At 36.9% G+C, this 21418-nt stretch overlaps 3 protein-coding genes and 1 long non-coding RNA gene across 5 annotated transcripts; 2 read left to right on the top strand and 2 right to left on the bottom strand.

Annotated features, from left to right (window-relative positions):
• Positions 1-986: 986 nt before the first annotated feature.
• LOC116176372 (lateral signaling target protein 2 homolog) lies at positions 987-7626 on the top strand. The gene is made up of 3 exons (XM_031494894.1): positions 987-1331; positions 4769-5047; positions 5166-7626. Exons 1-3 carry the CDS (start codon positions 1293-1295, stop codon positions 7212-7214), a joined length of 2367 nt encoding a protein of 788 aa, XP_031350754.1. The 5' UTR covers positions 987-1292; the 3' UTR covers positions 7215-7626.
• Positions 7627-9477: 1851 nt separating this feature from the next.
• LOC116176427 (copper homeostasis protein cutC homolog) lies at positions 9478-10459 on the bottom strand. The gene has a single exon (XM_031494992.1). The coding sequence runs from the start codon at positions 10338-10340 to the stop codon at positions 9603-9605; it is 738 nt and encodes a 245-aa protein (XP_031350852.1). The 5' UTR covers positions 10341-10459; the 3' UTR covers positions 9478-9602.
• A 647-nt stretch (positions 10460-11106) lies between these two features.
• On the bottom strand, positions 11107-14355 carry LOC116175534 (cilia- and flagella-associated protein 58-like). Its single transcript, XM_031493696.1, has 12 exons — positions 14179-14355; positions 13775-14133; positions 13543-13720; positions 13180-13494; positions 12872-13133; positions 12621-12829; positions 12303-12574; positions 12156-12252; positions 11955-12105; positions 11622-11904; positions 11399-11570; positions 11107-11352 (listed from the first exon to the last, which is right to left on the bottom strand). The coding sequence occupies exons 1-12, from the start codon at positions 14290-14292 to the stop codon at positions 11107-11109; spliced, it is 2658 nt and encodes an 885-aa protein (XP_031349556.1). The 5' UTR covers positions 14293-14355.
• Positions 14356-16876: 2521 nt separating this feature from the next.
• LOC116176679 lies at positions 16877-19626 on the top strand. Of its 2 annotated transcripts, none has more exons than XR_004146486.1 (3): positions 16877-17584; positions 17644-17778; positions 17828-19626. It is a non-coding gene; the product is annotated as an uncharacterized LOC116176679 (long non-coding RNA). The 2 variants fall into 2 exon arrangements; XR_004146487.1 differs by having other exon boundaries at positions 16877-17588.
• Positions 19627-21418: the final 1792 nt, after the last annotated feature.

Below are 21418 nucleotides of genomic sequence, written 5' to 3'. Positions count from 1 at the left end.
CTACGATGTACAATAGTAACCAATGTTTTCAACGATAAGTAATTTTCGATATCAGAAAATGGGGAATTTTCCTTTTATAGAGTTTAATTTCTATTTCTTTGTGCGTTGAAAAGGGTCCAATTTATTCGCGACAATATTGAAACTCCCAAATTGAACGAGTTTGAGTAACTGAGGGCTTCCTTTACTTTTCCTATACACATACCATACGCAGCATATACTAATTCTGCGAGTGTGAAATTGTGTTTGAATCAAAATGTCATAATCGGTGCAAATTGTCTCGACGCGAATTGTCCAACAATGTAGGCTACTTTGTCAAAACTAGACCAAATCGAACTTTTGCAAAACACAAATGCGAACAAATAACCTCAACTATTATATAATTAGGCAACCGATTAAAATTACAGGGTATTAGAACAGCCTGTATTGTAAAAAATGTGCTAGTATTTGAATTTCATAGTAGTTTCCGCCAAATAACGATTTTTAGGATTGTGTATCAATGTATCATGTATCAAATTTGATTCGTTCCTGTTAAAAACCGCCTAACGGAGCAAAATCAATTTTTTTATTGATATTATTTTCTTTGTGGATTTTGCTTGTTCATTATACCTACACAATTCTTTTCTTATCTCTACAAGGCACAAAAAAATAATGCGAATCGGGTCAATTCAATAATTACATCAATAACTTAGTAATTGTCCGGTGTCGAAGGACCAAAACAAATCAAGTTCTTTGTGTAATTCGGCATTGTAAATAAAGAATGTACGTTTCTCAAACAAATGTCTGTTTTTGGCGGGAATCAAGTATCGACCGTCATGCAATTGTAACTGTACACGTTCCACCATCTGTCGACAACTTTTACAACTGCTTGGACAAGTCTGTAAACGGCTAGCGGAAATGTTTCGCAGAAACAGGGTGCTGTAAGCTACAGTTTTCTTCAAACCCAAGTTTTTATAACCATTTATTTATTTCGCTTTGTTTGCCACGCTCGGTTTATACATTTTGTTACACACGCACTGTCTGGTGTCAAAAATAATTCTGATTCATGTATTTCCATACGGTTGGAATTACCCGTGTTCCTCATTTTTAAATCCAATCTTTTCGCCATTAAATTGCAGACAAAGTGACTTAAAAATGTAGTAAAGGTGTGACATCATAAATGGGTTGTAGATGAAAAAGTGTAAATGGATGAAGTGAAAATCCTGTTACTTTACTGTGCAGTTTTGTGTTCTAAACCTATTTAACATGTGACATTTTTGATTTTATTTTCTGGTACATATAAGCAAACTTATTAAATGATGGAGTCTATACGGAAGTGGTTTTATAGACCTAAGGTTAGTATAAGTTTTCCTAACTGTAACTAAATATTTTCAATTCTACATTAATTGTTGTCTTATAATTTTCTATTTATCTTTGATACCATTATCAAGGTCTTCGAGTATTAAAGATTAAGAAAAGAAACGATATAATTAATTTCGTACAACCTGTTTCTTCAGAGTAATTTGCAAAGAAGGACCTTGATACTATTTTTTAAATTGCGTGATTGATCATTAGTGGCACTAAAATTGTGTCGCTTTCTAGTTTTTTTTAAAAAACGTAATAGTTTCACAATTTGCCTAATTAAGTACTTTACCTAATTCCGAGTAATTCAATTAAAAGCGCATGGAAACACTCGAGGGATGTAACTAGGCGAACCTCTATTACATTTGGTTATTGCAGAAAGGTGTGAACTGAGAGAAATTATTATTTATAGTTTTCGAGCGCAAAGAGAATATTTTGTATTCGGTGGGTGCCGCTTTTGGGTGGAAACTAGCCTTAAATTTTTTAAAGAGTACGATTTGATTCAGCTAATTGTTAATTAATTTAAACCCGAAGATAGTGTAATAAGAAGGTACGTATAACAATGGAGTGCGTTAGGTACTTGCTTAACCTTAAACAATAGAAAATTGAGCCATGTTCCACATATTAATTATGATTTCTAAGTTAAGAAGCGTGCCATTTTACGCAGGTAGTACCTCGTCAGTGCAGAATTACTTACGACAGGATAATCGCTTCAATTACATAAAATTGTATAAATTTTGATAAACGTGTTGCTACCTCTATTTCATTGTATTAATCGTGAGGTTAACGTATCCGGAGCACGAAGGTTGCTAATAAATTTTATTTTTAACCAATATCGTCAATAGCCAAATCGTCTAAGTATGTATTAGTATTCCCAAATATTTACTAACCTTGGGAAGCAGAAGATTGGCCCTTACATTAGATATCTAATGTTGACTTTTGCAAATGTAAAGCTATGAATATAAATCCTATTGAACCTCACAACTTAGCTTTTGAGTAAATTGCTACCTTATTTTCATATCGCACTTTATTTTCTTTAAACCAACACTGGGGGTGAGAAAGGGATTCTTTTATTTCATTCGTTAGAAACAGGCATTTAGTATTTAAATATTCGCGCACGGAGTAGAAGCAATATTTAAGATGTAGATGCTTCAACACTCTTTAAAATACACTTATAGATTCCGGAAGAATGTTGTACAATTCTACTCGTAGACTGTTTCTTTTTATATCTCTAATCTGCAGTATCGTGTGCTAAATTTTTTACCCAATCATAAAGGGCATCATATAAATCCGAGTATAAATCAATGTAAATATCTTCTGACAATTCTGAATTTAATTTAGACGTCACAATTACTAAGCTTAGATTCGGCCGTCGCGGTCGTTTCCATAGAAACATCATCTGAACGTCATTTTATATTGTGCTCCGCATCCCACTCTGCATCCCATTGAAATACGAATGACAGATGTCATTCGAATGCATAATCATCTGTTTAGTACTACCAATTTTTCGATGTGCCCGATTCACACGATTACTACTACTTACTTAGTAATTACTTAGTAATTCCAATAGGGGAGGAATAGGAGAAGGGCGCTTCGTATCATTTTTTTGTTACAGAAATTGAGTCATTCTACACCACAAACCGAATTGCAAACTTTCTATTTATGAAGGTATTCAAATGAAATTTGATACATAGACACTTGCAATAAAAGCAAATTTATCGCAATTTTCAAAATTTGGTTTTGCGCATGCGCAGTGCCAACTTTCTTATTTATGGAGGGATTTAAATGAATTTGATACATAGTCACTTGGAATAAAAGCAAAACTACCACCAGGTTCAAAATTTGGTTTTGCACATGCTATAGCTATACCCAGGTTACTTACCCTTATTTGCGGGTAGGTACGTACAATACTCGCGAATAGACCTCCACGGACTGGGAAAGGGTCGATAAGTACGAGTAACAAATAAATAAAGTAAAAAAATGAATTTGAAATCGGAAGAACGGTAGGAAAAGTAAACAATAAAGAATTGTTATCACAAATATAGCATTGATGAAGGCTACTAATGCGAAATTTGATTTAAAAAGTGGATTAAAAAGTTGTAATGAATAGTTATTTATATAACAAGAGCGCGAAGTTCAATTTCGCGCATTGAGAATGAAGGTATTTTGACGAGGCGAAACCGAATCAACATATCCGTCAACCGCCGTTATATACAATATTTTTTCTACAACTGTACCGATTGCTAATTAAATTTGCTTTTAAATTCAACTACCTAAAGGCGGGAAAACTCTAGCAAGGTTTCACGCACCACAGTAAGTCAGACGTACGTTGGTGTTTACACCTCGACAGTGTTATCAGGCAGCAACTCGCGCGTGAAACCTTGCTAGAGTATTAACGTCAAAAAATGACGACGAGTTTAATGGCACGACGCGAAGCGGAGTGCCTTTAACGTTGCAAGTGCTTTAAAGGCCAATTATACACGTGTATCTTATAGTGTTTTTTTTCTAGTTTATTATACCTGCAGTATAATTAAAAAATAGGAAATACAATGAAATCATATTGACTCGAATACATGTCTAATTAAGTGGACTGGGTGTTCGTAATTTCACGTCTTTGTGAATAAAACGATTTCCGTTGAAAAAGATAATACACCGTCCATTAAATCGCTTGTTGTAAAATCTAAACAAACGGTGGTAGGTGTAAAATCCAAATCAATCTTGCATATCGGACAGATTTGCACGCGCGCCATCAACGACATCTTTTTAGTTGCTTTTTTATTAGTTCGACAATATACCAAATTCCCTTAAAAAAGAGCGAGATAAATAAGTAAGATATCAAGCGGCATTTCCCATTACATACTGACTGGGAATACCTACCCTCAGAAATATCAAACGAAAAATATTTGGCCTCGTCTTATCATAATCTCAATTTGTTTCAATAATCTTTTGTTTATACAATACATACAAAACATTTTCATTTTGGGCGCATGTCACCGCCTTAATGGCTATTTCTGGCCGAGCTTTAGGTCGTAATATTCTGTTTGAAGTGACTTTGTCGCTCGTTGTCTAATTGGTGCACTTTATGATGATCAAGTACAATTTATAGATTGCACTACTATTTCTCGTTTCTGATTACAAACACGTACCTATATTTGGATGTTCTATAATAAAGGCCTTTCGTATGTTCGTTTTGTAAACAAACGAAATTTCGAGCGATCAGAATTTAACAAATTCACCAATAAACAAAACACGTGGTTTATAATCCAAGAATGTCAAGATATTTGTCAAATTGCTTACTATGAATTCAAAAATCAAACCAATGCTTCGTATCAAAGATAAAGAGAATACGTTACTTCTATATACCTCTATTAGTTTTTGTTTTTATCTCGGTTTTTATTGTACCCATATTAACTCAGTTTTTCCATTTTAGAAAGACGATACTTCACTGCTAGCTCAATTTTTTTTCGCCGACGAAGCATTAAATATGATAGCAAGCGAGCTGGATAGTTTTGACGGTCGCAAAGATCCCGAGCGATGCACATCTTTGGTCAATCAGTTGAGACAATCGCAAGATAAGGTTTTAACAATAACGAATGCCATAATGGACGTACTTATCGGGGAACATAGAGCTAATCGTGATTTCAGAGTGAAATTTCCGGAGGACGTTCTGCAGGAAAACTTAGCAGGACAACTGTGGTTTGGAGCGGAGGTAAAAATTCAATTCTTTGATTGTTCTTAACGCATTTTCCTAAGGGACTAAATATTTATGCAGCCGCCAGCTCCTATTTATTTGGGAGTTTGTAACCATATCTTGTTTTTGTTCACAGTGCTTGGCTGCCGGTTCTTCTATCATGAATCGCGAGGCTGAAAGCACAGTAATGCGACCACTTGCAAGAGCATTAACGAAAAGTTTAGAAAACGTCCGGAATTTACTACGCGAAACATGTCTTCGTAGCAATACACCGAACGGCCCTTTACAGTTGAACGGTAACGATCTTATTAACGAAGTTTTAATCGAAAGCCTAAAAATATTTGATAAACTCTTCGCGGAATTCGAACTTTGTTACGTTAGCGCTATGGTACCTGTGAAGACAACGAGAGAATACGAATTGCAGCAACTAATCGGCGTTCTTTTCTCTGAAACCCTTCAGCGAGCGTTGCGAATGAGATTAATATCCCAAGATATGATCGACGACTGTGATCCGGCGCTTATGTTTACGATACCTCGTTTAGCTATAGTTAGTGGGTTGTTAATTTTTCCTAACGGTCCGCTATGCATCGATAAACCGATGGAGGAAATAAGTGAAATGTTTAGACCGTTTAGAACTTTATTGCTCAAAATTCGCGAACTGTTATGGACGTTAAACAAGAAAGAGTTGTACATGCTTGAAAAATTATTATGTGATAACGAACAAATTAGTGACTTAAAATCAGTTAGCGATCTTGATATGCATAGTGATTTAGATGACTTTATTAATCAATTCTATAGTGACTACCCTTCGTGTAAAGATTTCATGTGTACTTTTTTTACCGTTACCTTAAACAATCATGAAAGTGCTAAGGAAAAAAGCAAACCTGTTCAATCTACGGACGCAAACAGTAGAGAAAACACAGTAGATAGTAATGAAACTCCCTCCACCTCTACAGCCATAGAAGTTCTAGAAGAAAGTTCATCAATCGATTCGCAACCTGAACATGATTCTTTGGAAGTAATATCTGTAGCTGCTGCCACATTATCATCTATTCTTGCCACTGAAGCTCCTACCGATTCCGAAGAGAAAAAACCAGGGGTAGAATCTCCAAGTGATTCGGGGATATGTACTGAAACTACTAGCTTAGATAGATCGCCCAGTTTGGATGTATTTGAAGAAAAATCATGTGGTTGTGTTAAGAAGTCTGCAATGCCCCAAGTTTCATGTCACTGCAAATCAGAGCCGGCGCAGCTGCAATCGAGCAAGAAAAAAATGGCCCACCAAGGACAGGTCGACTTCTCCCCTGGAACAAGTGGAAGCGTGCCAAAGATAACACGAAAATCTTCAAAATTGGTATCCATTCCCAAACGCGCTACCGACGCGGAAGTGAGCGAAGGAAGTTCGGATACCTCGTCATTCAATAGCAACTGCGCGGATGATGAAGAAATCGCCTTAGCGCTACAAGCTGCCGAAATTGCCAGTAGGAACGAAATTAGAGCAAAATTTAGATCAAGCGAGGATTTGTTACATAGATTATTCGTCTGTATCGCCGGCGTAGCTGATCAGTTGCAAACCAACTTTGCGAGCGACTTACGGAATATTCTCAAAGCCGTTTTTCTAATGAACACTTGCGATTCGCTTGAAACTGCTTCGCTTTCTGAGCAAATTTTAGACAATTCAATTGAATATCATCCATCCTCCAGTGAAGTAATTGAAAACGACGAGTTTACAGTTGACCCCAATATTCTAGCTCAGGAAGCTTTGTTCGATAACAACGTATATTTTCATATGGATAATGAGGATACCGAATCCCAGTATTCAAATCGACCCCGATCTAGTGATGACGAAGATATAGCGGGCATGACTGAAGATTTTGAACGTTGCGTTAGCGTCACTGAAAATTTAGGGACTGCTGTTGCTAATGGATCAGTGTCTCACATAACTTGCCAGGTAGAATATGAACGTCCACCTGTGTGGATACCGGATATAGAAGCGCCTAAATGTATGAGTTGTACCGCTACATTCACGGTCGTCAAACGAAGACATCATTGTAGAAACTGTGGAAAAATATTTTGCTCTCGATGTTCGTCAAACAGTGTTCCTTTGCCAAAATTTGGCCACGTTAAACCAGTTCGAGTTTGTAACAAATGCTTTATGTATCAATTAATGCCTTTTACTATGTGACTTGGCTTATCTCTGAATTTTGTACTTAATATTCAAATAGTGTTTTTAAATCCTTATCATTTTAAGTACATGTTTCGATTAATTTTAAACTGTAAGAGTATGTGCATAAAGCTGAGAATATTTTTGTTCCGAGCTTAACGCGAAGAAATCTCAGCTAATACTAAATACGTACTTCACTTTTGCCATGTTTCTTTGACACAGAATTTGCATATTCTTCATCTTATGGATCACTCGACGTATTTTTATTTTATACGGAAATATATTTGTTTCTGTGAGTACAAATAACTATTCCCGAAGACATTACCACTATAGATATTTTATTTTTATGATGTACTGAGACATGTTGTGATAAATTGTAATTATATTGCTAAGGGTTTGGGAGATATGAAATACATATTAAATTGTTCTCAATTTGTTTGTTAAGTTATCTCATTTGTGCCATATCTTTTGTTTTAGTAAATTCTCCAGATCGATTGAATAACTCAAAAGTTGGAAAGCAACAACCGTGAAAATTACCGTAATAAAATCGCGCGTGCATATTTTACATGGAAATGAACTATGAAGAAAACCCATGATTAGCAAATTAATATCAATGACAAATTGTATAAATGATCATCTACATTACATACATAATACTTCATATCAAGAGGTTTCACTATGTCATTCTGACTACAAAGAAGTTAAGCCATATGTGGGCGTTATAGGCATGTTCGTAGCAGAAAAGATGGAGGGTCTACTTAGAAGATCAAATGATACAATGAACTCTCGGATTATGCTATTTCATGACCACTCTACGCAGCTGGAGCTGTACTAGCTAAGCAAGAGGTAAATTCAACCGTGCACACATAACAATAAATTCATACCTGATGAATAGTAATCCATACTTGGAACCTGGTTTAGCCACCCTAGAGATACCATTGCTATATGAGATTCATGAGCATACGCCTCCTAGGTATAAGAAAAGGAAATTTGTTAGCATAGCGATAAATCCCCCAAGGATTTCTTATAAGAATTTCCTGTCTACTTTTACATGATAAAAAGTCTCCTGAAAGACTCCTAATTTTATGCAACCAAAGTAACTGCCTACAACAAATGAGGATCTGCATGTCATATTGCATTATCGGTTCGTGTGCGATTTATTCAAGTAAAGAAAAAGTTGATATTTCGAATTGGTATAGTGCCGATAACAGTTAAAGGAGCTTAAGAGATTTATTTTCTGTGAAGCAGCAACAGTATTCAAATTAATAATTAATACGAAGGCCAGATCTTTATTTGTTCCAAGAAGGTATTTTGGTTGCATAAAATTAGGCGTCTTCCAGGACTTTATAATGTAAAAGTAGACATAGGAAATGCCCACCCAAGGATGCATCCATGGGAAATCCCTATGTCAACTTCTACATGAATATCACTGTATAATAATCCACTTTACAGTGGTAGGTGGGAAGGAGCTTTATTGAAAAACAAGCATGAACGGCAGTTTTTAAATAGCCCTCAATGTATTCCCTCCTACCTCGCTGCTTCCTTCTTCACCACTACTTATACTAAATGAAGAGCAGGCCTAGCATGGCAGCTTTGGGTATACTACTCATTGCTCAGGCCATTCGTTGCAGCCTATTTAGTTGAGTCTGGGCTACTTTTGCTTCCGCTTGGGAGCACCATACCACCGCAAGGTTGTTCAAGATAGGCCTAATTATCTACAGTGATAAGTGGTGTATAGTCAGATTCCTCCCCATAAAGCTTCGACAACGCATTAAGACCATGGTGATGTGAGCAGGTTTCCAAGTTACCCTCTTGTCCAGTATTTGCTTTCTGGAGTGTACTCCAGAGTCCAGCCCATGCATGCCCAGTTGTAGCTTCTGAATACTAATAAGTCTTGTTCACGTCGTAAAGGAAGGAAAAGGTCAACGTGTTTCATTCCTTTGATACCCCGAGGGATATCGGAGGACAGTGGTCAAAGCCTAGACATAGGAGGTTTACAAGTCCGTCCATGTCTAGCAAGAGGAACATGAGGGGTGCCCGTGCGGACAAACTTTGCTCACAGCCACAAGGACTGTTTGTAGTACTCTTCCACTCCATATGCTTTCCTCTTCATTGCTACAATATTATTACAAATTGGGGTTCAGGAAAATCCACTCACACCTAGGGTGGACAGTCTGAACTACCTCTTTCAATGCCACTGTGGCCATTCTGTGACAGGGCACAACAAAAAGGATAAACACATTAAAAGAAACAGAAAGCTTGAAAATTTGCTAGTTACACCAAATCAATAAAATACTTCTTTAATGAGCACAGAGACGTACATTGTACTTAGAGCATTCCCAACATGAAAGTACACACATTATGTCTTTCAAATACAACATGAAAAAATAGATACTGATACAACATAAATTAGTCAGTTTTTAGCATATGAACAATTTCACTAATCAATTGCTCATCTGCAATGTGTAATTGTGCATCTTTTTCACCTAACACCACTTCGCTTTCTTCATCTTTACTTTCCTCTTTCAATTTGCGAAACGATCCATGATACTCGTTTGCATCTGTCTGTTCGATAATATACTTTAAATTATCTTTATTGATACCACCTGCTGGAACAATTATAATTCTATTCGCAACCTGGTCGCAAAGTTTCTCAATTAGTTTAACACCCAGCTGTGCATTTTTTTGTTTCCCACTAGTTAACAACCTCGTAAATCCCAAATCAATGATGACTTCCACCTCGATAGTAGGCCGCCTGCAAAAATCAAACGCCCTGTGAAACGTGACTGGAAGAGGAAAGCACGCTTTAAGAATCTCGCGACATTTCTTCATGTCTACGTCGCCGTTCTCCAAGAGCGCTCCGAATACGAAACCGTCCGCGCCTTTCTGTTTAAGTATTTTAACATCTTCAAGCATAATGTCGATTTCTTCGCGAGAGTACACGAAGTTTGAAGGACGGCATCGTATCATGCAGAAAATCGGAACTTTTGTGTTGTTGGCTTGTTGAATTTGTAGGAGAAGTCCTGGTGTCGGTGTTAAACCGCCTTCCACTAGTGACGAGCACAGTTCGATTCGATCAGCTCCACCAGTTATAGCCGCTAAAGCAGATTCGAAGTTGTCAACACAGACTTCAAGTAATTTTGGCATGGTACCATGTAGTCCTCTTCTACTAAAATTATATAAGATTTAAACCTAGTACCTAGATATACCGACAACCGGTAATCGGTATTATGAAAAAGTGAGGTTAGTATTAAGCGTCATACTATTCAGTGCTGCCAACACCAAATAACCAGATTGGAACGGGGGCTGCCAACTGCACAAATTATATATACAGAGTAATTCATGCTTATAAGTACAGGATGCTAAATAGAATAGTCAACAGCAAACCAAAGGTGTTCTAACGAATCTACATACAAATATAATTAATGCCTGAGTAAAAAGTAGTATGTACTCTGTGGCGTTACAACTTCTGAAATTATCAGCATACGAGATATATGGGTTAGTGTAATAATTTTGCAGTACAGTTCTTACGATAGCTCACAATGCTTCGGTATAATAACGAAAATTCAAAGGCGAGTTTTCTTGGTACCAAATCTTCCGCGCATAAATCTTGCGGGTGCGAATTTTGCGAGAGCTCCACTGGCAAATCTTTCGGGAATGAACCTTCCGGGGGCGAATTTTTAGATTGGATCTTCTGAGAGCGAAGTTTTCAGAAGTCAATCTTCCGGGGACGAATATTAGGAGGTGTGCAAAATTACAAAGTCAATGTGTCGCCTATGACATTGATGGTAATACTGATAAACATTGTTAGGTGATGTCTTTCGTAGTCATACCTTACCGCAAACGAGCGGACAGGCAAACAGAAGAACGGTCAGGAGGATAAAGCGCATTTTTGTTAAAAAATCATTTAATATTAAAATTGTTCATTGGTGGTTACAGACATTTTAAAACCTCCACCTGTAAATTTAATTGGCACTATGTTTGGCATCTGATTGTGTTTACTTTCCAGGGTTTTTAAGGCGTCCAAATCTTTTTGATGTGCTTTCTTTTCAATCAAGTACTTTTTCTTCACCTCCTTCAGTTCCTCACGAACCTTGTCTAAATCTTCTTTGTACTCTATAGATTGCAATTCCGTCATGTTCAATTCAGAAACCAAGCACTGCAATGACTTTTTTACTTTTCTCGAATTGATTAAACATTCAAACCTTTAGCTTGTTGCCACGTAATGTAAGCGCTTTGCGCGTTTTATTTAAATCTTCCTGAATCGTGGGGCTCGGCTGCTTGGCCATAATTTGCTTGAGATTGGTATAAAGCTTCTCTGCCTCCTTGAGCTGCCTTTCCCGTTCGACGGCTTCCGAAGTCTGATTCAGCAGTCTTCTGCAAAAAGAAAGTAAGCTTGCCTAGTTAAGGGCGACGTGTCATTCGCACTTTTGGAGCAATTGAATTTTTTTAAGTAAGTCTAAAACATCTGGATCAGATCCCTCCAGCTTGCGCCATCGATGTATGTTTAGCGGATTTTGCAATTCTTCTTCCAAAGCTCGGCACTTCAAACGTTCCCTTGTTAAATCACGTTCCATATGGAAAATTTCTTGCCGTAGGTCCGTCATGTTGGTAATGGATTTTGTTAGAAGCAGTTTTTCTTGACGCAGACGTTTTACTTCGATTTTTAAAAGTCGAATATCTTCCAGTCGACGTTCGTAGTGGGCTTCCCCTAAGACAGTTTGAGTGAACTTCAACCGAACATGCTTCGAGAGATTTTACCTCTTTGAAGTGTAGACTGTAATATGCGGATTTTCTCGTATAAAAGTGCTAATTCGTCATTGCGGCGCACTAGCTGTGATCCCAAAATGTCACGCTCATTCATAAGAGTATCCAAGTCTTTTGTGAGCTCTTTGATTCTTTTATCGCTTTCCTTAAAACAGTTACGTGTACATTTATTACAAAATGTCGAGGCTCTCATACGAATATGACTTTGTGTAGGCGTTTCTCTTCAGTTTTCATTTCTACGATTTCCTCTTTGAGTTGTTTGACAGCTTCTAGTGCGTTATCAAGCTCAATTCTACAATTGATTTATAGGTACTACACTTCTATAACGTATTAACTACCTACCTTAAGTTTTCTTTGTCCTTCGTAATCTTCCGTAGAATGTTCTCTTCTCGAATCAGTTCTTGTTCTTTCATGGCGATGTCCTCTTTAAGTTGCTCTGATTGGTGGCTGCTCACCTTCAGCTTATTTTTGAGCTCCCCGCATTCAGCGGCCGACTCTTGGAGAGCTTTTTGTAAGTTATTCCTCTCAGCTCGCACTCCTTCGAACAGATTTTGTTGTATACGCAATTTATTGTCGTTCTCCGCCAGACTTTTCTTCAAATCGTATATTTGCGTCTACAATTTTTAAGTTGAATGGCAAAGGTAATAAAAAATTATTTACCTTCTTAAGCTTAATTTCCTCCATTGTATCTTCTATTTTCTGCGTTAACTCCAAACCCTCATCGACGAGTCGGTCTCGCTCCTTTTCTAGGTAGGAGACCTGCTTTCTTTGTTTACCAATCTCCTGAACTTGTTCGCCAATTTCTAGTTCCAACTTTTTCTTGGTTTGCTCTTGAATTTTGAACAATTTGATGTGCTCCTTGATGAGGTCTAAAATTTGGCGTTAACCCATGGAAGATTTCGTCAGTTTACCTTGATGTTTTAAGATATTTTTATTTAGCAAGTCTTTTTCCTTAACCATTGAATCCATCGTGCGCTTATCTACGTCGGACTGCCTTTTGTACTGCTGGATCTCTTTCTGGGTGCTAATTTGGATCTGGCGTAGTGCATCGCGCTCGTCCCAAGCGGCTCGTTTGTCACATTCTAACTTGACAATTTTCTTATCGTACTGCTCACGAATCGTCACAAATTTATTTATTTCTGACCTCATTTTAACAGCTTGGTCGTCTTTCAGCTGCAAAGCGATAATTGTGATATAGCATATTTCAGTCAAAACTTACTTTATTTTCCATCATCGCCTTTCCGAGCTGTTTCTTTGTATCGTCTTGTGTATTTTTAAGCTGCTTATGGACGTCTTGTAGATTTTCGTATTTATCGGTTAAATTTTCAAGATCGCTCGAAAGCTTCTCCTTTAGGTTCTTCAAATCATCTATTTGTCTTTCTAGTCGGTTTATAAAGGTCTCTCCTTTTTGGACGGTGGATTGTAATGAACGCACTTCTCCGTTGCATCTTGAAAGTTCGTTGTTTAACTCGACGGCTTCTCCTTCTAACTTATCACGCTGTTTCTTGGTTTTGTCAAAATCATTCGCCAAATCCTGAAAATATGATCAGTCAAGTTGCTGAAAGCAATGAAGGCTCCCAACCTGCAATTGACTAGAGAGGTCAATTATTTTCAAATCAGCGTGAGAGTTTTTTCTCTCCAATTCTTCCTGGTACCCGATTGCATTTGCCAATTTCACTTGCAGTTGACCAATTTCACCCATTAGTTTCTCTTTCTCCCTCTCTAGACTTTCTTGGTTTTTGCTTTGCTGGCCGCCTCCGCTGCAATTTAACAACGCTGAAATGCAAAGTCAAAGCAATTTAGGTAACACCCACTCATCTTCCGAGCTCATCTTATTTTTGAAATCCAGCTCGGCGACCAAAGCACTAATTTGGCTCCTCAGGTTATCGATAATTTCTTGCGCTTGCTGTTCGCGCTCATGTGCTGCATCAGTCATCCGCCAAGAGTACTCAATTTTCCCCTTTAAACTCGCAATGACCTCGGCATCGCCTTCGGCAATTTTTGTTGCTATTATCAGTTTTTCTGTGCCTCCCGCGAGCTGCTCTTCCAATTCCGCACATCTCTGTGTCAACTGTTTTCTCGTTTCGTTATGCGTGTAGAGCGCTTCGAATAACTTGTTAAATTCTTCGGCGTATTGAGCGGCCTGTGCGTTTTGTTCGATGTCTGCGATTGTCTGGCAATTTCATATTGAATTAGTATCACTATTACTAACACTTACCTTTGTAAACTCTCGTTCCAATAAAATAAATGCATGATCTGGATTATTCGGATCAAGTTGCTCTTCTTCTTGTTCCTCTTCATCCCCAAAATCGTCAAATTCGTCTAAATCCATTCGAATTCAAATCGTTAAATGGAAAACGTGCCTACATGAAAACAATTCACGTGGAGATGACAGTTTTATATATCAAACTGCCATGACAATAGCGATGTTTTGTCAATATGGGAAACTTAGCAACGGAAAAATATTACGCTATAATAGTAGTTTTATGGTAATTCAACCGGGTAGTAGGAGATTTGAACGCGATATAGCGTTCTCACGGTTGTGTGTGGAACATCCGCGATTTTCTGTAGAAAGCGTTTGACAGTTATCGTTTTCACGGACAGACGGACACCATCGACTCCCCTATAAAGCTTAATAATGCACAACTGCGAACAGCTCAAAACTGCTGTGCACTAATAAACAGTTAACTAAATCCTGGGAGACACGACGCCAGGCATACCTCAAAGTGTTAAATATCAAAATATAAAGACTTTCAGGGAATTCAGGTTAAAAAGTTATTAGTTCAAAATGCAATCTATAAAATCGACGAATTCGTAAACATCTGCAAATAAATTTATTTACTTTTTAATTTAAACCTTGTCATTTCATTTTATTTATTGTGCTAAGTAATTACATAGGTAGTAATTTTTGCACTCGTCTTACAATTACTTTGGTACTTACAATGTGTGTGTATGTGTATATATAAACATAACATGAAACAAACAAACAACTATTAAAATATACATAAAAATTAAAGCCATTAATGATCACTATGGAACAATATAAAACACAAGAACACTAAGACTGTGCAGTAAGAGTGAGGAATTCGTTCACAGTGTAGAAGCAATGATTGAATAGCAACGTTTTTAACTTCCGCTTAAATATAAATTTATTTTGAATAGTTTTCAGATCACTTGAAAGCTTATTAAAGAAATTTACACCGGCGTGATTTGGTGATTTAGTACAATAACTATTCTTCACTTTAAAATTTACAAAATCGGTTTTGTGTCTGGTGTTATAACTATGAATGTCACAATTCCTCAGAAGGTTGTGCTTCTTTAAGTGAATGTGACATAGAGTTTGAGGAGGTATATAGATGCCACGGTCAATATTTTTTTGCTTTTGAAGAATTCACGGCACGAAGTTCTCCCACTAAGACCAAAGATCAATCTTACTATCCTTTTTTGTAATACAAAAACCCTTTGAACATCTCGACCCTGCCCCCATACTATAATTCCATACGCTATAGCTGAATATCCATATGCATAGTAAACATTTAAAAGTGTTTCAGTATCCAGCATTGATTTTAACGTGGTTAATAAGTAATAGCACTTGTTTAATTTATTGCAGACGTTGTTGATATGGGTGTCCCAGGAGAGCCCACTATCGCATGTAATTCCCAGAAACTCTACTGATGTAGACGTATAGACTATACTCTTGCCTAAAGAAAACTGGTTAAAAAATGATTGTTTTCGTATGTTGTGATGTTCGATAATTGATGTTTTTGCAGAATTAATTATTAGATGATTCCTAAAGCACCAATTTGAAAATGCACTCCAACATGCGTTAATTTTCTTTATTAGATTAGCCGTTGTAGGGTCAGATATGATCATACACGTATCGTCAGCATATATGAGCAATTTACCATGTGTAATAAAATTAGGAAGATCATTGATGTATAAGAGAAAGATAAAGTGGTCCCAAAACGCTACCTTGTGGAGTTCCTAAATCTAACTTAAATTCATCCGAAAGAACGTTGTTGACGCGTACCATAATTCTTCGTTCTTCTAAAAATGACACGAACCAGTTGTTAATGGATCCTCGGATTCCAAGGTTGTATAATTTGTCGGATACAAATGCTTTATCTACAGTGTCAAAAGCTTGAGTTAGATCGAAAAAGATAGACACAACGTATTCACCGACATCTAATTTACTGTTCACGAACTGTATGTATTCAGCAATACTTGATTCTGTTGAAAAGCCATTTCTAAACCGTGCTGACAATTGGTTATTAGTTGAAATTTGTTTAAGTACGAGTAAACTCGTTTTGCCACGACCTTTTCTATTATTTTTGAGAACGTACTTAAAACAGCAATCGGACGATAATTTGCGACATCGCTAGGGTCACCTTTTTTATGTAGTAAAGTTACGGAGGCCAATTTTAAGGCTGATGGAAATTGGCCCTCCTTAATTGAAACATTAATGATGTTCGTAATATGAGGAGCAATCAATTCTTTACAATACTTGATTGCGCTTACAGGTACCTCGTCTAACCCAGTTGAGTTTTTATTTGGCAGACTACTTATTATCTCGATAACTTCGTCACTTGAGACTGATGTAAAAAACATTGATTGAGTTGCAGATTCACTTATCGTACATTCCTTACTTAAATTACTACCAAAATGATCACTAATTTTATTGACAATGTCTGTTGATAGATATTGGCCAAAAGCTGCAGCCATATCATTCGAACATGTTAAAGTTTTATTCTTATAATTTATTTCTTTTATTTTAGTATTCGTTTGTTTACATTTGACTTTGTTAACTAAGTTCCAGCTAGTTTTGTTTTTATTAGATGAGTTGTTGATTAAATTTTTGTAATAATTTTTCTTTTCCAATATTATCTGATGTTTTATTTCTCTTTTTAAGGTTTGGTATCGTTTAATAAGATTCTCGTCGTATATTCTTTTACGCAACCAATTTAAATTCTGCAAAAGTTTCCTTTTTTGATACAAATCTATAGAGAAAGGAATTCTATCACCTTTATTAGAGTTGGAAATATTCCTTTTTCTTTTTGGACATGCAATATCGAAGCACCAAAGCAACGTTCCTAGAAATTTGTCAAATAGGCGATTGACGTTAGAATTATTGAATTCCTTAAATTGGAATTCTGCGAAGCGTTCCTTGAAATCTAGAAGAGACCGTTCCTTGATTATTCTATACGTGTGAAGGTAATAGTCGTTGGTGTGTTCTTTAATATCGCAAGAAGCAACGACTAATTCAAGAGTTTGACAATGATGGTCAGATATTCCGGGATCAAAATTTTTTGTTTTTAAAATATGAGGTACGTTGCTGATAACATAATCTATTGAAGAACTGCTGGTGTAATTAATGTTGGTGAAAATTCTAGTTGGCGTAGTTATTAATGATACCATTTTGAATGAATGAATTAAGTCAAAGAGTTTCATAGTATTTATGTCGTTACTAAATTGGTTTATGTTTAGATCACCAGTATGCCTAACTTTGTGTTTTCCCCTGCAATAATAATTTGAAAAATGCCAATGTTCCATTGCATTTTCCCCTAGAAAAGAAGGAGCCGTGTCGAAATAAAGTCTGGAAAATTAGAAAAAACCGCTGAATCATAGTAGGTATAGTCACGTCGTTTGCAGTGTCCACTTTAAAGATGATAATTTTTTTTGGAAGATACAAGAAGGAAAGGACCCTGTACCTCAGCATAAAGTTTAGAGAAGGCTAACATACTGCAATCCCTTCTTTACATCTCACAGGAAACAAAGGCCCTAATAAAGCTACAAAACGCCAGTCAACTTATCTAAGAAAGTAAGATTGTGTCTGATTGCTTATTGTGTGTAAACGATCAATTTCGTAGTGGAGAAACCAGTTCAACATCAAACATATGCCACAATCAAACAGAAGAACTGAATCAAATCGAACCAAACCGCTTACTGAAAGCATAGGTATCCAATCTGAGCTGGGTACAGAAATTTATTACAAATATTCAAATTTATATGAGGATATATGTTCGGATGATACTTCAGTAAGGTTTTCTTGTTTTTTTCAAAGGAAAGCGAACTAGAATATGAAAGAACTGACGCGTTTGGACTGCTTGGATCCGTGCCGCCGCACCCACGACGTCGGGATGACGTCACATGTTCTGTCTTTCAAACTTTCATCGTTAATAATTTGAAAACTACTCATCGTAGAAAACTCCGGTTTGAAATTTTGTTCTTAGATTTTCTTCTACAATTTTTTTGATTTTGGGTATACTACCCCTTTAACAGTACCGCATACGACCCGCGAATCTATTTTTCTAAAGCGTGCGAACTACACGACGTACAAACCGCGAATCTCTCGATGTACGTGCTATCAGCTCCACGTACAAACCGCGAATCCTCTTTTTTCAAAATCTTCCACCTCTCTGGATTCCTAAGAAGACACGCCCGCGAATGGGAACGATTAAAGATGGCTCTGGACATTAATTGACTGATTGGTATATTAAAACTGCACCGTCATAATGAAGCCAGATGATAGGGGTTCACAAAACGATCTCACAGGGAAATCAGATTTGTAAGATAAACCAGTCGTTAAAATGAGTGTTATCAGAGATACCTTCCTGACAATGGGGCGACTCTGCCCATTAAAGAACAGAGAAAACACTATTAATGCACTGACGCACTGAAAACTTGAGGTCACGTTTCACAAAGGAAAACAGTTTTGTGGAAAAAATACGCCGCCCTAATTTAAATGAGTTCAAATCATCCAAATAGGACAACCACCTAAATGTACATACATGCTACTTTACGCTGATGACAAAAACACAAACTTCTCAAAACAAAATTCTGCCCAAAATAAAATCACTCATTACAACTTCTGCATTACGAGATTTGTGTTCGGAATTGTGCCGTTTATCACCCCTATTCCCAAAGTGATAAACCCTGTGGAAATGAATGCCCACATTTTCAAAGGTACTGGAGAGGATTATGGATGAGCAACTTCGTTCGCATTTAAACAAGTTTAATATACTTCCCCATGAGCAATCCAAACAGCTTACTGAATGTCACAGATGAGGTCTTGAAGGCCTATGACATTTTTGATCTTACTTGGTTTTAGTAAGGCTTTCTAAAAATTGAGATGTTGCATTTTATAGGATTGTCACAACGAGCTGTAGACCTCTTCCATAATTATCTTTCAAATCGAATGCAGGCGGTCAACTACATGGACAGAGTGTGCTAGTTTAGAGAATTGAACTTTGATGTCCCTCAGAGGTCCATATTTGGACCTCTTTTATGCATGTAATGTCTATTATCCTGCAAATTCCACAATTATATAGACGATACGCAAGTGTACTTATCGTTTGCGTCCGATGAGGATTTGCAGGCGATTGCTGCAATAAACTACGATTTATAAAACATATATAAATTCTCAAAAGGACACTGCCTCCAGGAAAAACATCTGCAATTCTCTTTCATCGCAAACAGGTTAGGAAGCAACTGCCTACGGCTAAATGGCATTGGCGTAAACCAGAACTCAATTGTGGCTGAAAATTGTGTAAAGAATTTAGGACCAAATGTCTGCAAAAAGCTTATTTCACGTTGAAATTATTGTATCAGCATCTATTATATAAATCATTATATCAAATGGCAAAGACAACATTGACAAATATAATTTTTAGCGTTTTTTTAAGAATTAAAAACAAGTATAAATTGTGTGCACAACTCTTGTGCAGATAAAGCGCATTTTTTTAAACCGAAATAGCTTTTGTTTTGACATCACCAATGCATATATTTCTTGCAGACCTCTCAATCGCCCTTTGTGAGTACTCTCTTCCGACAATCCGTTCTTGACGTATAAGAGAATATACCCGATAAAACTACTCCCCCTCCCCTCCACCCCGTACTTTGATAAGAGGACAGAAAGAAGGACAGTAGTTGGTAGAAAACATAGGCCATATGTATGTGCACTATGTTTTTCTTTACTAAACGCATATACGGTTAAAATTTCAAAGGAATATCTCCATAAATAAAAAAATTGACGTTGCGCAGTTCGCGCATGCTATTTATATGCGATGCTTGTTTTTACTAGAAGCTTCTATGCCTAAACTTTAGAGAGAGAGTCATAAGTGAAAAAGTTGACATTTTACAGTCTGCGAATGCACTCATTTCATTTTTACTATGTGCGATGTGTTTGCCTTTGCTAATGACATTTGTAGTTTTCGACTTTTACTACATGTGATATGTTTTTATATACTGGAAGCATTTCTGGTTAAAATTTCAAAGAAATATCTTCATGAATAAGGAAGATAGCACTGACTGCGCATGCGCACATCTAATGCAATATCAGATATGTCTGCCTTTAACAGAAACATCTGTTATTCAAATTTCAAAAAGATATCTTGGTAAATAAGACAGTTGATATTGCGCATCCTGGGCATGCCTACATTAATCTAATTAGTTATCTTTAATGTTTTGATGGTTTGTTGTTTTGACTAATGCAAGTATTATTTTGTTTTGCAAAGCACGTAATATACATTGTTATTATTAATTACAATATGCAATACGTTTGCTTTTAGCTTTTACTAAAAGCATCTGTGGTTAAGATTTCAGACAAATATCCCCATAAATAAGAAAGTTGACGTTGCGCAGCCTGCGCATACGCAGTTTAGTCGTCAAGATTTTCCTTGGCTCAAATGCCAGAGCTATACACTACCGAATGGAAAAAGAACGAACTAAATATCTTAAACACTGTAGGAGTAGTTAAGGCCTGGGACAGACAGACAGACCGACAGACGGACGGACACAGAAAGTGCTGCAATAGCGCACCCAACTTTGTTAGAAAATGCGCTAAAAACGAACACTTTCGACACGGTTTTGCCTTCCGAGCATGAACACCTATCGAGTAAAATTTTCGTACGTTCGCATTACAAGAAAGCAATGAAAACGAACTGCGTTAAAAGAAGCAAATTTTTAATACATATTTCAAAGTCACATTTCTAATAATTCGCAGTCGCGCCTAAATCAATAGTGAGGAGGGTTGTATATACAAAACAAATTTTAGTTCGTTTCGCAGTTTCACGATTGTGATACTGATGTAAAGTGGAGGTTGTGTTTCTATGTATAGCATATACGTGGAAATAACGCAGATGACAAACTGGGAGTGAAATTGCTAAAACCAAGTGTAAATGTAAATTTGAATCTTTTGTATTCTGCGGCGCTCGGAGAGAATATTTGGGGCGCTCCCTTACCTACCTGTGTTATACTTTGTATGTATGAATGCAAATGCTTCAATAATTACGTATCGATTCATGTACAATGCTATCATAAATTGACTATCTACGTTCTACGGTTATTCAAAAAAGTCGACTGATAGATATTTCATTGAACTTCCCAACGCCGTGAGTCTATTTCAACAGCCAATCTTGGCCGCGTGGCGAGATCATCATCGGTGTTCTCCCGCTCGTCCG

The sequence above is a fragment of the Photinus pyralis genome, unplaced genomic scaffold (assembly GCF_008802855.1).
Source record: "Photinus pyralis isolate 1611_PpyrPB1 unplaced genomic scaffold, Ppyr1.3 Ppyr1.4_LG7, whole genome shotgun sequence".
NCBI lineage: Eukaryota > Metazoa > Arthropoda > Insecta > Coleoptera > Lampyridae > Photinus > Photinus pyralis.
This window is presented reverse-complemented; position numbering and strand designations above follow the sequence as displayed.